Source organism: Brienomyrus brachyistius, chromosome 4 (assembly GCF_023856365.1).
Source record: "Brienomyrus brachyistius isolate T26 chromosome 4, BBRACH_0.4, whole genome shotgun sequence".
In the NCBI taxonomy this organism is placed as follows: domain Eukaryota; kingdom Metazoa; phylum Chordata; class Actinopteri; order Osteoglossiformes; family Mormyridae; genus Brienomyrus; species Brienomyrus brachyistius.
Window position 1 is genome coordinate 1,888,938 of NC_064536.1, and position 15,944 is coordinate 1,904,881.

General features: G+C 47.3%; 1 protein-coding gene across 3 annotated transcripts in view; it reads right to left on the reverse strand.

Moving 5' to 3' along the window:
• LOC125740425 (cadherin-24) overlaps positions 1–15,944 on the reverse strand; it is a 91,134-nt gene that overhangs the window by 29,400 nt on the left and 45,790 nt on the right. For all 3 annotated transcript variants that reach the window (XM_049011512.1, XM_049011513.1, XM_049011514.1), the window contains exons 4-5: positions 14,910–15,029; positions 11,826–11,993 (exon numbers count right to left, since the gene is read on the reverse strand). In XM_049011512.1, the coding sequence (XP_048867469.1) occupies positions 11,826–11,993; positions 14,910–15,029 (288 nt within the window). The remainder of the gene's footprint in view (positions 1–11,825; positions 11,994–14,909; positions 15,030–15,944) is intronic.

The window sequence follows — 15,944 nt, forward strand, 5'->3', positions numbered from 1 at the left end:
TTAGGGGGAATTGCAATGTGGTGGTTTACGACACAGATTTAATAATGCAGATCGCTTGCATCTGTTGCTTATGTCTGCATAATACAGTTGGACTTGGGTGCAGAACCACACGGCAGTACGTCTGCACCCATATGCTCCACAGGGTGTGGTTGGGAGTGTGGATGTGTAACCCTACACACACTACAAATCCTGGATTGTATGTGGTCTTTCTCGAATTGTACTTCCCAGTTTACGGCTTTTAACAACAAATATATAGTGAAGAGAACAGAAAACCCCATTAAAGTAGAGTACACACCAGTATGCTACAGTAATTAGCAGCCTTTTGCTAACAGAAGGGTATTACTCACACAGTCCCGCGATTTGAGTCATTCATCTTGCAGCGCCATAGAGAAACATCTTGTTACCCTCCCACCATGAATGAAAAATGGCACATTATAATAAGCCCAAGGATTCGGTCGAAATACACAATGACGCCGCAGAATTCATTCAGTGTGGGAAGCAGGATGGGACATTTTGGGAAATGTTACAAGCAATGGCGTTCCATTAATAAAAATGATTCAGTTACATTAGCAAGTACAGCGTGTAACAGTGCGATATCCATCTGTCCCCAGCGCCGAGCCTTAGCCATTACCGGTAAAATGAAGCAGGCTTTTCATGTTATGGACAGCTTGATTAAATTCGCCAGCACTTACGTTGGACCATAAGCAATTGCTGAATTAATGTTCAGTTAATTGGTCGACAGAACTCGGACTGGAGACACGCGCTCCAGAAATATTATTTTTAAACAGCAGTTTAGTTTTAATTACCGCAGTATGAATGAGCCTTTGATAAATCCCATTAGTTCTTCATTTCAGATACGCCCACCGGTCTTTCTCCTCAGTTGAGTCCACTATAATTGTGCAAGCAGTAATACAATTTGCTTACAGTAAATCGTGAATGAACACGCAGAGTAAGAAAAATCTATTCTTTCACTTGTGAACTAATTGTACTATAGGTAAACAATACACGAAAAAAACATCCGTCATCGGATTTGACGCAAAGCTAGCCATCTAACCACTGGTGAATCTGCTTCTAAAAATGTAAACTGTTTACTTTGAGATTAATTAAAGAAAAAATACGATCAATGTTAATATGGGAGACTTGTTTTTACGCGCCAGTCACGGTAACGGGATATATGGAAACGGCACTTTCATTTCGAGCCGGCAGCCGAAACTGGGGGCGAGGGAGGGGGCAAATCGCAGGATCCCAAAGCAAACAGCGAGACTGGCTTTGAGAGCCGCAAACCGACGTCCAGAGTCAGGTTTCCTGCAAGTGGATTTCATTACTGCACGCTCATTCTGTCACTGCCCATGTGTTGCTTCGTCGAAATGATGAAGTGTAATTACTGCAAGCCAGCTGGGGCGGGGGGAGCGAGCGCCGTTTTTTAAAAAGTAAAAGCTCGTTTGAGGATCGATACAGCATTACCTTTGTGAGTTACCGGTCGGCTTGCTTTCGGGGTGGAAATTAACACTAGAACTGCCAAATCTACGCAAATTTGCGTAAATTCCCTGGGCCTAACACCTACTAGCATCCCTGCTGAGAGTTTCTTGGGCCATTGTCCTCCTGCTTTTGTTGTGCAAACACACCCATTACCTGTGAGGCCTGGCACATTTGCATTTTTTTACTCAGAGCAGCTAAAATCCAAGGCAGGCTAAACCTCTGTGTGTGACATGGAAACCTTCACAAAAGTCTGCCATATCTATACCAAATATCCCACATGCTGACTGACCTGCAAATATGAAAGACACACATTCACAAAATATATGGAAGCACAAGTCTGTTTTATTTATAAAAAGAATTGAGTGTTTCAAACTTTGCAGTGTTTGCAGACCCAGTGACCATCATCCCTGCATTTGGCGCAAGTGAATTTGTAACACTTTGCACTGGTAAACCTGCTGCGGTTTCTGTTGCAGTTCTCCTGTACCTGACACTGAGTTGTCCATACAAGTCCTGGCACAGCAGCAGCCTTCCTCTGTCCCCATAGCCTTTTGTGGCATAAATTGGCAATGGAGTTCCTTGGCTAGATGACTCAAAAATAATCTTCTTTTGCCTTCCCACCCTGTACATGCCTTGTACAGAACGTAGGAATTTGCCACCACCAGGTCCAGCATGTTGTAAAATACAGCTACTGGCCACCTGCATGTTGCTGCTCTTACGGAATACATGCGCGCCATTTGGTCCAACACATTTACACCACACTATAACAGCAGAGAGAGAGAGAGTCATGAGTGTATTTGCTTTTTTTCTACCTTCTTTCTATATAGGCCTGTATAGTACATATCAGAAAACATTGTAGCACTGATGTAAAATTATACACACATTCACATACCTTCATGTGGTTATAGTCTGTTATCGTGTTGGGTTTCCTCTTTCTGCCTTCACAGATCGCCACATCTTGGTCCAAGGAACTCAGAACACACACAATCTTGTTTTTTTAGGTGCATAAATTGTCAAGGAGACACTGCCACTTCTAAGCACTGACGCGGAGAATTCCTCTTGCTGTGCAGTGTCCTTTGAAATTGGAGGAAGTTCATACCAAACTTTATTCCCTGTGCTCAGTAGTGTTGTTTTGCGCTGAAGCAGTCTGTGTGACAGTGCCAGTGAGGTGAAGAAATTGTCCGTTGTGACATTTCTCCCGTCATCCAGAAATGGCTCCATCAGACTCATGACCATGTTCTCTGCCAGCCTCTCCCTTTTCTGGTGACTGGGGTCCTTTCCCAAGTTAGGGGACACGTTGCAGACGTATTTGGTCTCCAAATCCGTGGCCATCCAGAACTTGATCCCAAATTTGTCCGGCTTGGATGCGATATACCAAGTGACATGGAATGGATCCACATCTACTCCACGTTGTCTTTCCACCGGTGTCCCTCAGGGCTCGGTTCTTGGCCCTCTCCTATTCTCCCTCTACACTAAATCTCTTGGCGAAGTTATATCCTCACATGGCTTCTCCTACCACTGCTATGCCGATGACACTCAACTCATCCTCTCCTTCCCTCCCTCAGACACTCATGTCTCCACTAAGATCTCTACATGCTTGGCAGACATCTCATCTTGGATGACCACTCACCAGCTAAAACTCAAAACTAGTAAAACTGAGTTGCTTTACATCCCGGCTGACTCATCCCCCCTCCAGGACCTTGCGATCTCCTTTGACAACTCCCTGATCCGTCCTTCGGTTTCTGCTAGAAACCTTGGAGTTACCATAGATGATCGGTTGTCATTTTCCTCACATATCACCAGTCTTTCTCGCTCTTGTCGGTTTCTCCTCTTTAACATCAGGAGGATACGTCCATTTCTTTCCACCCAGGCTACCCAGATACTCGTCCAGTCCCTCGTCATCTCACGCCTTGACTACTGCAACTCGCTTCTAGCGGGTTTACCACTGAGCGCCATCCGTCCCCTCCAACTGATTCAGAATGCAGCTGCTCGTCTTGTTTTCATCCTTCCCAAGTTCTCCCACACCACTCCTTTGCTGCGCTCCCTCCACTGGCTTCCTGTAGCTGCACGCATCAGATTCAAAACACTGATGCTCGCATACAAAGCCAAAAATTCTCTGGCACCATCCTACCTAAAGGACCTCATCACACCCCGCTCTGCACCACGATCTCTCCGATCCTCCAGCACTGCTCGACTGGTCCCACCTCCCCTCAAGGCACAAGGAAGACACGCATCTCGGTTCTTCTCTGTCCTGGCACCTAATTGATGGAATGAACTCCCCCTAGATGTCCGAACAGCTGAATCCTTGAATGTCTTCAAGCGACGACTCAAAACTTTTCTTTTTCAGAAATACCTGACGTAGAACTTCTATATTCTTACTCGACTCTTTTTCTGGTGTGTGTTTTAAAAAAATAAAATAAAATAAAAATTCTGCACTACTCAATGGCGTTCTCAGAGATAGTATTCGTAGCTGGGGTCCTTATTGAGCTAGCATCGGAAATTCATTGCAGAGTCTCAAAGCACTTATGTAAGTCGCTCTGGCTAAGGGCGTCTGCCAAATCCTGTAAATGTAAATGTAAATATACTGCATGGACAATGAACCTTGGTCGAGAACAGCTGTACATCTATGTTCATGTGTTCTCCTGGAGTGAAACTTTCAGCACAGTTCTTGGTGAAGGCTGGCAGAGAACGTGGTCATGAGTCTGATGGAGTCATTTCTGGATGACGGGAGAAATGTCACAATGGACAATTTCTTCACCTCACTGTCACTGTCACACAGACTGCTTCACTTTACTGGGCATGGTGAATAACGTTTGCCGTGAACTTCCTCCATTGGCAAAGGACACTGCACAGGGAGAGGAATTCTCCACGTCAGTGTTTAGAATGGCGCGCATGTATTCAGTACGAGCAGCAACAAGCAAGTGGCCAGTAGCTGTGTTTTACAACATGCTGGACTTGGTGGCGGTGAATGCCTACGTTCTGTACAAAGCATCTACAGGGTGGAAAGGAAAAAGAAGATTGTTTCCGATTCTTCTAGCCAAGGAACTCCATTGCCAAATACAGGGATGATGGTCACTGGGTTTTCAAACGCTGCAAACACAGACTTTGAAAGATAGACAGACTGTGTGGGACAGTAACCACTGAGACAAAAGGCAGAAAGATGACGAAGAGATGAACCTGGAACTGAGGCACGGATACATCAATTTTTACATGAACAGCCAAACATGCAAAGCTGGAGAGATCACACAAAAACAAAATTCACTTTTGGTGTTATAATTCAGTGATGGCCAATGAAAATGAAATGACATTTTATTCTGTATGTGTATGAGCATGTCAAAAACCATGGACCATGACTTCACTCAGCTTATGACATTTATATACAAACATGCATTGGAGACTGAAGTGTTAGCATGTTTTCATTTTATTCATTTCATTCTATTAGCAACTTTTCATTCTATTTTCACTCAATTTGTTTTATAAATAACACAGACTTGTGTTTCCATATATTTTGTGAATGTGCGTCTTTCATATTTGCAGGTCAGTCAGCGTGTGGGATATTTGGTATAGATATGGCAGACTTTTGTGAAGGTTTCCATGTCACACACAGAGGTTTAGCCTGCCTTGGATTTGAGCTACTCTGAGTAAAAAATGCAAATGCGCCAGGCCTCACAGGTAATGGGTGTGTTTGCACAACAAAAGCAGGAGGAGGATGGGGCTGAAGACCTGCGAAAATCACAGCAGGGGTGACAAACACCTTGGGACTCTCAGCAGAGAATAAAAACTCGGTAAATCTAGTGTTAAAGGGTGGAGTTAAGATTACCAAGCCTCGCAACCACCCGATAAACCCCACTCCGGAACAATTCATCGACACGGTTTCCGTAGCGTTAAATCCTGTAGTCTCACCTTAACTGATAAAATTTTACAACCGCCCAACTGCATTAAAAACAGATTCCATTAAAACAGTATTATGAAAAGAACTAATTTGTCAAACTTTTGTCTGTAATTCTGAGGCATTACTGTAGCATAGACTTCAACAAGCTTTTGCAGTGACTCAATTATTAATATCTCCGCTTCCCAGTAGGCTGTGAGTGAATAAAATGGGCTTTTGCAGGTAACTGGGCAGGGCTACTCATGACAGATGTATTAATGGCTTCAGCAAATGAAGAAGATTAAAACCCAAAAAGGACATGTAAGGCGCATGCAATATAATTTAATATATTTTAAAGTAAAAAATAAACGCATGCTGAATGAAATAATCATTTCTTGGAATTTTAATAAAGACATTTTTGAAACTCAGTGACTGGTAATAAGGAAAAAAAACACAATTAGATAAGCTTTAGACTTTTCATTTTTGTATCGTTCGTCTACCTCCCCTACTATTTAACACCGAAAACGTCCTTTTCAGCGTCATAGTCAGAATGAACGTCATTAGAAAGAGACGGAGACAAACAGAACGAGTGTGATGTGAAAGAGCGCCGTGCTGGGGAGCTACTGGCCTGGTTGCCCATTTAGAACCTAAACGTTGGATCGAAAGTTTAAAAGCCACTGAACACAAGGCACAGTTGTTGAGTTTCTTTTTGCATATGCTGCGCTCAGAGGTATCAAGAAAGTTGTGCCGTATTATTGAAAGAGCCCCTTGGCTTGCAGATGGGTAAATTGCCTTTGTGGAGCTGGGAAAATCTACCGGCACAGGAGTGGAACATTTAGGGCATAAGCCGGTTTGGATTTATTCTCCCATTCATTTTCAGTAATGGATCATCTGAGTAGGGTCACTGGGGTCCAGGCCCCAGGAAGTGTGGGGTGTGGAACAGGGCGCAGGCTGGATTGGACGGTTGTGCAGTGGGGAGTGTTCACTCACACAAAAGCACAGGTACACGATTAGGCTGAGTCAGTGACATGCTGGGGAGAAAGGGTAAACTGCACACCTGTTGGGATGCAGTGGGACTCAAACCCATGAACCATCGGCACAACTTAGGCTGAAACCCCGCCCCCACTCATGAGCACATAATCCATGAAATGAAATCAGTCGACATCATAAAACCACAACCATTCATATGGCTTAATTAGCCATGCAGAAGTTAGAAATAAAGTAACTGAAAACGTAATAATAAACAGTCAGCTTTTAAATAATTTGAATATAAAACTTAATAATACAGAACCGTCTTGATGCAAGCGCTGTGGCCGACAGAAACGATGGTAAGAATGTGCAGACAAATGGAACACAAAAAAAAACGGAGTGAATCGCATTAAGGGGAACGAGGACGGAAATCCATTCGTCATTTAATGCCGTGAGCCAAAGTGAGTGTGATTCTGAGGTGCAAAAAGCTTCCCATTAGCGGAGCCCTTCCTCTGGGCGCAGAGCTCTCGGCGTGGCGAGCTTGGGGGTGACGTCAGGCACAGCGTTTACATGTGTGTGTGTGGTGGTGGGAGTGATTGACGGCGACCTTTCTTGTAGGGTCCGGTGGCGACTTTGTCCGGTGGTGTTTGTTAGAATGAAGAAAAAAAAAAATCAAAGCTGTTTATTTCATCTAAGGTGACACACAGTGGCAAAAGCTTTTAACTTTTCTCCTGTGGACTGAAATATAGCCGTAACAGAAAGCCACCCACCCATCCCCAGACTCCACCCCTTAGGCTCCACCCCCAGGCTACACCCCTCAAATTCCCACAATCTTTAATCTCCATCTCACCCCAGGCTTATTGGCTTCGAATAAGACGGATCTGTCTGCCATCTAGAAGGCGTGAACGTCACCCTCCGGGCCTCGACCACAGAGCCGTTTGTGGGGTAGGGGCGCCGGTGGGCATCTGTCAATGATGAGACGGTACCAGGCTGAATCAGAACTCAACTACAGTATGGTGTGCGGTACACCGCAGCAGCAACGCATTCTGGTACTAGGATTTGCCAGGATCTGTACTTTCATTAACGCTTCTTAACGGGGTGCCTATTTAGCATAAACTGAAGACTTTTTTAAATTACCCATAATCACTGTTGCGCGGGTCTTATCACATTGCTAATCACCGCTCAGTAATCATACGTGTTGTATATATGGACTCTGTTCCTAGACAAACAGCGCGGTCTTTAAGCAGGAGTGTCCGCAATTTATTCGGCTCCCCACACATGCAGCCCTGACGACGGACCTGTACAGCTGCTTTTTATTAAAATGGAAAACCATAAGCTGGCCTTTGTGACCCAGGGGTGTTAAAGACATTACAGGCGGAGAGAGAGCGAGCGGAGAGAGAGTGAGCGGAGGGCTGTGGATCCAGCCCGCTGTGGCTGGACGCTCGTTCGGCACCATGGACAGCGGTCAGCCTCTTCCGGGACACGCCGCTGTTCTTCATCTTCCCGGTTGCCCCAGGGGCATTACAGACAAGGCGGAAAAACCCAGGTGTAGCTGACTGCATCACTACTCAGGCGTGCAGAAAATACAGAAATAAAGTGTCTCTTCTTCTCTCTTTTTAAGGGGGATTTTCTTGTTTTTCCCCATAAGAGAGATAAGGAAACTCCCAGGTCTGTAAGCCATGCCCATGCCTGTAAGCTACGGACATGCTTGTGAGCCATGCTTCTCTATATGAAGCACGCCCCTGCCTATGATCTAGGCCCCGGCTTATACATCATGTCCCCTACTTGTGAGCCATGCCACTTTTTATAAGCCATGCTCTTGCTTGTAAATCCCAATGGTGCTTGAGACACAACCCAGCTTGTAAATCAGACCTCTGCTTGAGAGCCACGCCCCATTTATAAGAACCACGCCCCCACCTGTGAGCCACTCCCCTGCTTGTAAACCAGACCTCTGCTTGAGAGCCACGCCCCTTGTATATGAACCACGCCCCCATCTGTGAGCCACTCCCCTGCTTGTAAATCAGACCTCTGCTTGAGAGCCACACCCCTTTTATATGAACCAAGCCCCCACCTGTGAGCCACTCCCCTGCTTGCAAACCAGACCTCTGCTTGAGAGCCACGCCCCTTGTATATGAACCACGCCCCCATCTGTGAGCCACTCCCCTGCTTGTAAATCAGACCTCTGCTTGAGAGCCACACCCCTTTTATATGAACCAAGCCCCCACCTGTGAGCCACTCCCCTGCTTGTAAACCAGACCTCTGCTTGAGAGCCACACCCCTTTTATATGAACCACGCCCCCACCTGTGAGCCACTCCCCTGCTTGTAAACAGACCTCTGCTTGAGAGCCACGCCCCTTTTATATGAACCACGCCTCCACCTGTGAGCCACTCCCCTGCTTGTAAACCAGACCTCTGCTTGAGAGCCACGCCCCTTTTATATGAACCAAGCCCCCACCTGTGAGCCACTCCCCTGCTTGTAAATCAGCATCATCATGCAACATCCCCATATATCACTCCTCGGCCGCTGCACCATACCCCCACACTCCCATCTCTGTGCCTGACTTGGGGCCACTGCCCCCCCTCTATGCCACACCGCTTCCTTTGAAATATACAAACAGGACGGCAAAGTGCTGTATGCCCTAATGAAAGGTTTTAGGGCTGGGTTCTTTTTCGTTTAAGAAATGATTTACTGTTCCATTCATAGTCTTTATGTTTTAAAAATAAGTCATATTTCAGCTGCAGTGTTGGTGTTCCTGCCAGGCTGGGATTCCGGCACTTGAATCGCCTGACCAATCCAGTGGCCCGCTCTGGCATGCGAGGGGTGTGGCAAGGTGCCAGATCGCTGAAGAAACTCATCAGCGCCAAGCGGCTTGGCTGAGTGACACCCCACACCTCGCGCAGACCCAGCGGACAGCCCGCGGGGGGAGGGGGCAGGTTCAAGGCTAATTGCACATATTGGCTTTCCAAACCAAGCGTGTCGCTGTCAGTTTCAGAGATCGTTTATGCATAATTGACAACTGGAGCCTTGGGGACTGAGGAATGGGTGGTGGGGGGGAGGGGCGGGGGGTCCACACTAGTGCATTGTCACATGATGTCATGCAAATAGGAGCCAAAAGTATTACTGATCAGTCGAATAGTGTCCCTGTCGGTTTATTCCCCGGTTCCACAGGCTGTGCTTCTAATATAACCTTTCCTACAGTATGCGGGATTGCAGGGATTGGAACCTATTCTGGAAAATACAGCTGCAAGGCGGGAAGTAACCAAGGATGGGGCGCCAACCCATCGCAGGGCACACTCACACATGCACCATTCATACACGCATGCACACCTATAGTCAAAATGGTAACTCCGATTAGTCTCAGCATGTTTTTGGACCGTGGGGGAAAACCGGAGTACCCGGAGGAAACGTTGCAATGACACAGGGGGAGCATGCAAACATTGCACTGGGGTGGAGACTCGAACCCTGATCTCCAGAGGTGTGAGGCGTCCGTGCTAATCACTGCATGACCCTGAACCAGGCCTTTACATCCTTTCCCATTCCGCCATCTCGCCACGCTCCCCGACCATCACTGACTGCTTTTTACATCTCCGGGGCCTACGTTCAAACCCAAGCCCCGATCTCACGGCGGCCGGGCCGCCACCCGCCGGCACGCTGACTCAGACTCCCCGCCACACGATCCTCAGAACGCACCTATCATTCAGATCCACGACAGCCGAACGTGAGTCACGGCTTCATACGATTCGATCCGAGGGACGAGGAGCGGCACAGAGCGGTGGGCAGAACATCCTGAAATAACACCTGGAAAGGCGTAACGGCAGCAGGCGAGAGAAATACCATTTTCTATAAAACACACAAAGGAAGAATATCACAACTGTAAATTGCCCTGCTTTGCCTGTGAGAGTTTATGGCGTCAGTCATAAACTGCCGCAACCTGCTCTTATGAAATCTATATTGCGTCGTTATAACTGTTTTGACATTCGAAACCACAAAGTAAATTTCGGGAGATAAAAACTAGTTCCATTAAATGACGAGAAAGGTCAAACCTTCCTCTGTACTCACAGAGTTCGCTGTAGTCGCTTGTCTGCTAATAACGGCTTATAATCACAGCGGTATCCAGCAGCATATACCGATACTTGTACATATCACAGAGCTTCTTTGCCAACCAGTCGAAAGGATGCGTGAACAAGAGGCCATCCTTTACTTCGTGACGGTGTTCACGACATTTACAACATCAAGACCGCGAGGACTTGTTCTAGTGTTTGGTTTTCAACGCTGGCCAGACGCAGCCATTTGCCTGTCTCGTGGGGAGTAGCGGATTGAGATCTTAACTGCGACGGCCACTTTTCCTGGGGGCCTAATTGCACAGTGCTGTCCGATAAGAATGCCCGACACCCACGTGGGGGCTGTGGAGAGCCTCAGAGATGCAGCGATCGCTGTGTAATAGCGAAACCTGTCTTACGTTTGCCTTTGTGAACGTCGGGGTCGTCCGCATGCATGCCAGGAGCTTGAAGCAGCACCGTTCGCTCTAACATCTCCACTCGACACACTTCGGCTCCTCCCTGCTTTTACTCCTCCACTTCCTCTTAAGACAAATGGCCGTGTTTATCATTCTGACTGCCCCCCCCCTTCTCCATCCCACCCCCCTACATTCCTGTCACTCCCGTTCTCTCCTATTCAAAGGGCAAATTATATAATAGGCCGAGCAAGATTACTCCCTGGGCTTCCAGGCAGCCCCTGAATGCCCCACGGGAAAATAAATGAGTAAAATTTATTATGGAACAGTCGCTGAATCCGTCCACGGCCCCCAAACCCCCCCCCCCCCCCCCCCCGCCGGGCCATGTAGTTGAACAAAAACACACAGATCTGACAAGCGGACCCGTTAAGGCCGTCATCCAGCACATTCATCAGCTGCCGCTGACACACAGATACCGAGCGGATGTCGTGGCTTTTAAAAATTCATACAGCGCGTCATGGATATTTGCGGGCCCACGCAGAGCACCCCCCCCCCAGTGCCCACGCCCCCCCCCACCCATTCCCCCAGTGCCTGTCATCAAGCAAGACTCTAAACCTGTAATCAAACAGCCAAGAGATGCCAAATCCAGCCCCTTTCACTCCTGATGTGGAACTTTTACAGTTCCTCTGACTCCCAGGGGGAACGGTGGTGGGGAGGGAGCTGATTTTGTTTGTGTTTTAGGCTCGGCAAACGATGTGTGTAATGGATCGGAATGGGGATGAATGAAGCCGAGATGCCAGCGAGTGCAGCGTTTTGGGCCAAAGGAGAGGAACAGGCAGGTGGGACCTGATTGTAAGGTAAACACTTCAGGAGGAGAAAGGAGTTTAATCGGAAGCAGCAGAGGCAGCGATGAATGAGATAAATTAAGAGTCATTAGCAGTTTGTGTGCAGTAGGCAATAAGGCAGCTGTGTGTGTGTGTGTGTGAGACAGTTAGAGGTGTCAGTGGTGTTAATGGGGGTGTGCGAGTCAGGGAGGGGTGAGCGAGGCGGACACTGACTCTGCGTGAAGCGGGGTGGGTTGTCGTTGACGTCGCTCAGCCGCACGGTGACCGTAGTGGTGCCGGACAGACCCCCGAGATGACCGCCCATGTCCTTGGCCTGCAGAACCACCAGGTACTGATCCTGCCTCTCCCGGTCCAAATCCGGCACTGCTGTACGGAGGATACCTGGGCAGGAGGATGTTACGGTACAAATGAACAGGAGATGTGACACTGTGTGTCCACGCCTGTCCCAGGCAGCACAGGGCACATGGGACAGGCTGGGAGGGATGCCAGCCCATAGCAGGGCGGGCACAGACACACACCTGCACACAAACACACACACACATATACATGCACATGTAGGGTATACCTATCCTTATGGGGCCTGCTCATTCACTTCTATGGGAAAAATGCTAACGCTAACTATGACAACCTTAACCCCCACCCTGCCCTAACCATAACCATAAGTAACCAAGCAAAATACAAGAGTTTTTGCATTTTTAGTTTTTTCATAGGCTTGAGAGAGAGATAGAGGAAACTGGTCCCCATAAGGGAAAAAACGGATATTTATCACATTATGGGGACACTGTGTGCCCATAAGGATAGGTATACCCGCTCTCTCTCACACACACACACACACACACACACCATCACAACGACTGGTGCAAAACAGAATACAATCGCATATCCTTCTAAACCTGCAAAACGTACCGACAGGCATGAAATGCAAGTTCAAAAATATGGTGAGAATATTTCATCCAGAGAATATAAATGCTTAATTAATAATGGATTAAATCAATTCTTCTTGTCTTTTATAAATACATCCAACTTTCCAGCAGAGAGGGTATTGTTCTTTACTTATTAATAGTTTTCTTCCTATCGTTCATCTTCCGTAAGCGCTGACCCGACGCAGGAGGGCCGTGGGCCTGGAGGCTGTTCCAGGAAACACAGGCAGGCTGGACAGGGATCCCAGATACCGCAGGGCACGGGCGATTCACAGCCATTCCTGGAGCAAACCTACCCCACACACAGAGCTGGGAACGGGGGTCAAACTGCTGGGGGTGTGAAGCTGGAGTGCCAGCCGCTAATCCCCCCAAAGCTTCAGAACCACAGTTTTTGTCCACATACATCTTTCTTCGGAGTGAACCTGCCCCAGATCTTCCATCCCTGCCAACAGACCTGGAGGTTCACTTGTGTAGGAGAGCTTAGAGAGGGAGGGGTAAAGCAGCCAGCACAAACCAGCTGTCCCCCCCCAGAGGACTCGAGCTCCTCACCCCGCAGCCAGCGGGGGGCGACGTCACACAGGCAGAGCGTTACTTTGTCTCAAAATGTGACATCTTCTATATATATAGAAACAACAGAAAAGCCTATTTTTTTATTCGATGATTATCTAAATTCACCCAACTCCAAAACATTTTGACACAGGAAAATCTCACATGGCATTGGTCAGTACATCACAAGGACTATCAATAAATGGATTTCATATTCTACATCATAATACGTGATTATATAAAAATTCTGCAGTGGACTATCCCCTGCCTTGTGCCCTCTGCTTCCTGGGATTGATTTGAGGCTTACTGTGACTCTACACTGGAAAAGCGATATAGAAAATGGATGGATAGATTATACAGAATTATTAGACTCTGTCAATAAATACTGGGCACTGTGAATTGAATTACACTGAACAACAGTGTACTAAGTCCTTAATAAATATTTCCTCATGCATTGATGGATATTATTACCTTTAAAGGTAAATGTAAAAATATACCCCCCCTTAGACGCAGTATATCCTCTTTATTTTGCGCAATATTTTTTAGGCGTTGAAGTGCTTTGGCAGGGTAAATGGTTTGCCATGCCAATAAAGGCGGTTGAAAAGAAAATTGAATTAAACTAGTCAACTGGGATAGAGGGGGGGGGGCTGGAGGACAGTAGCCTGTAACCCTATACACACACAGCTACTTAAATCCCCTGACTTTGTGCAGGTGACCTATCACCCTGGGGAGCCAGCCCCCTCCCCCCACCACCAAAAAAACCCACCCCTTGCCAAAGGACAATGCAGTCAGTTCCCAGCTAGAAAATTAAACTGCCAACCCAGTAGCCAGAGTTGCTCAGTACAGGGGTTTAACCTGGCAATTAATTAACTTGCAAAGAAAGCAACCAGAACAGCTTATTAATATTAATACTCCACAGTAATATTAGAATGTAGCTGACTAATTACATTATATGGATATGAAGTATGGGGGTCACAGTCTGAGACTTCTCTTAATGGGAAAAAATACATTAGGAATCTCACATGCAGAGATGCTGACAAGAAGTGTCCCGCACACACACCTGGCGGAATCCGGCTGAGATGCACTATAACCTAAAATATATATTGTTTTATTTAGTAGCTTTTATCCAAAGCGATGCACATTTTCGGGAGAGCAGGGTCAGCCGGTCCCTGGAGAAATTAGGGTTTAAGGGCCCTCGCTCAGGGCCCTAATAGTGAAGTTTACTCAGCCAACACTGGGATTTGAACCGACGACCTTCTGATCACAGCCATGCTGCCCCCCTGCAGAGAATTAGCTCTGAGATGATTTTAGATCTTTATGTATTTAGCAGACGCCTTTATCCAAAATATACAGAGATAAACACAAAGAGATAAACTGGGATTTATCCACAGAGCACGGATACCAGCTGGAGGAGCTGAGAATGGCCATGCCTGCAGAAAGAGTCCATGTGACCCTACACCACACAGCCAGAAGGGGGTGCCGAGCCTAACAGTTGATTCATTGTCAGCGACACGTCCACATCGTGTTCGCGCAGACGTTCAGCTTCCTGGGAAATATAACGGGCGCGCGGTTTCCATGCTACGATGGCGTGCATCTCCAGGGAGGTGGTAAGGACATGGGTATCCGTGTCGGACCTGCGCGGAAACTCAAGACGTGATCGAATTACAGGAGCGAGTCATGAAATGCGGAGCGACAGAGAGGCAGGGATGAAAAACGGAGAGGTGGAAATTGCGATTAAAAAGCCGACATGCCGGGGACGGCGGGAATTGGGGGCAGGGTGGGAACTCTGGGAGGGAAATTAAACTTGCAGAGAGGTGAATTTAAAACTGACCGGTTTGGGGGTCCACAGAAAAATACTGCTGTCCCTGGGTCAGTGTGTACACCAGCTTGGCGCTGTTTCCGTAGGTGGGGTCGTCCGCGTCTGTCGCGGTAACCTGGATTATGGACGTACCTGGTGGAGACAAGGAGAGAGAGAGAGAGCGAGAGAGAGAAGGTTAATAGGGGTTTGAATTCTACAGTAAATTAACACTAAATGGGAGTGCATTAACCCCGGTGTGCAGGAGGCTGGGTTTACAGAGTTTATGATCGACACGAAAGTGCTCTATGGGCCCAAGAGAGTGCAGACGGGCTAAGCGGTTCGCAGAGCTGAAAGGAAATCGCCGGCGAGGTTAACAGGGAAGTGTGTACTCCGCTGCTTGCCAGGCCAGCTACATGTTCAAAGCGCGAGATCCAAACCGCTGCAATAACCCGTGGCAACTTCTCCGCTCAAAAATACACGTGGTGCCGAGGGCTTCCCTGTGGTCCTGCTATTTCGCTCCTATCCACTTCATCTCTCTCACTGCAATGTAAAAATAATTTGTCCTTTTCTCTCTCGCTCCCTGCCTGCCTGTGTATTTCATTATCCCCCATATTCTCTCTCTCATTCTTTCTCTATTTGTCATGGGCTCCCTCCCACTGTGCTCTCCTTCTCTAATAACTCCCCTCTGTCCTAAAACGCTTCTCTAAGGCACTATCGGCGCCCTGAACAAATCAAAGACTATCAGCTTTATTTAAAAATTAACACAGATAAAAAAGAGATATGGAATCAGAAAAAAGAACTACGTTTCCCATGGGCCACTGCCTGACAAGCTCTCGGGGAAGAGGGGAATTGTGGGAGCAGCTGTTGCTGTTTTTGACATCAAAGCGTTGACAGTGTCACAGAGCAAGGGAGCAGGGGGAACGAGGCTGGGTAAGGAAGACTGCTGCCCAAAGCTGACCCTAAGCACTGATCCGTCAAAGAAAAAGAAAAAAAAGAAGAGAGATGGAACATTACTCAGACAGAAAATGCGGGGAAAACAGACAAAGTAGACTCAAACGTAAAATCTGA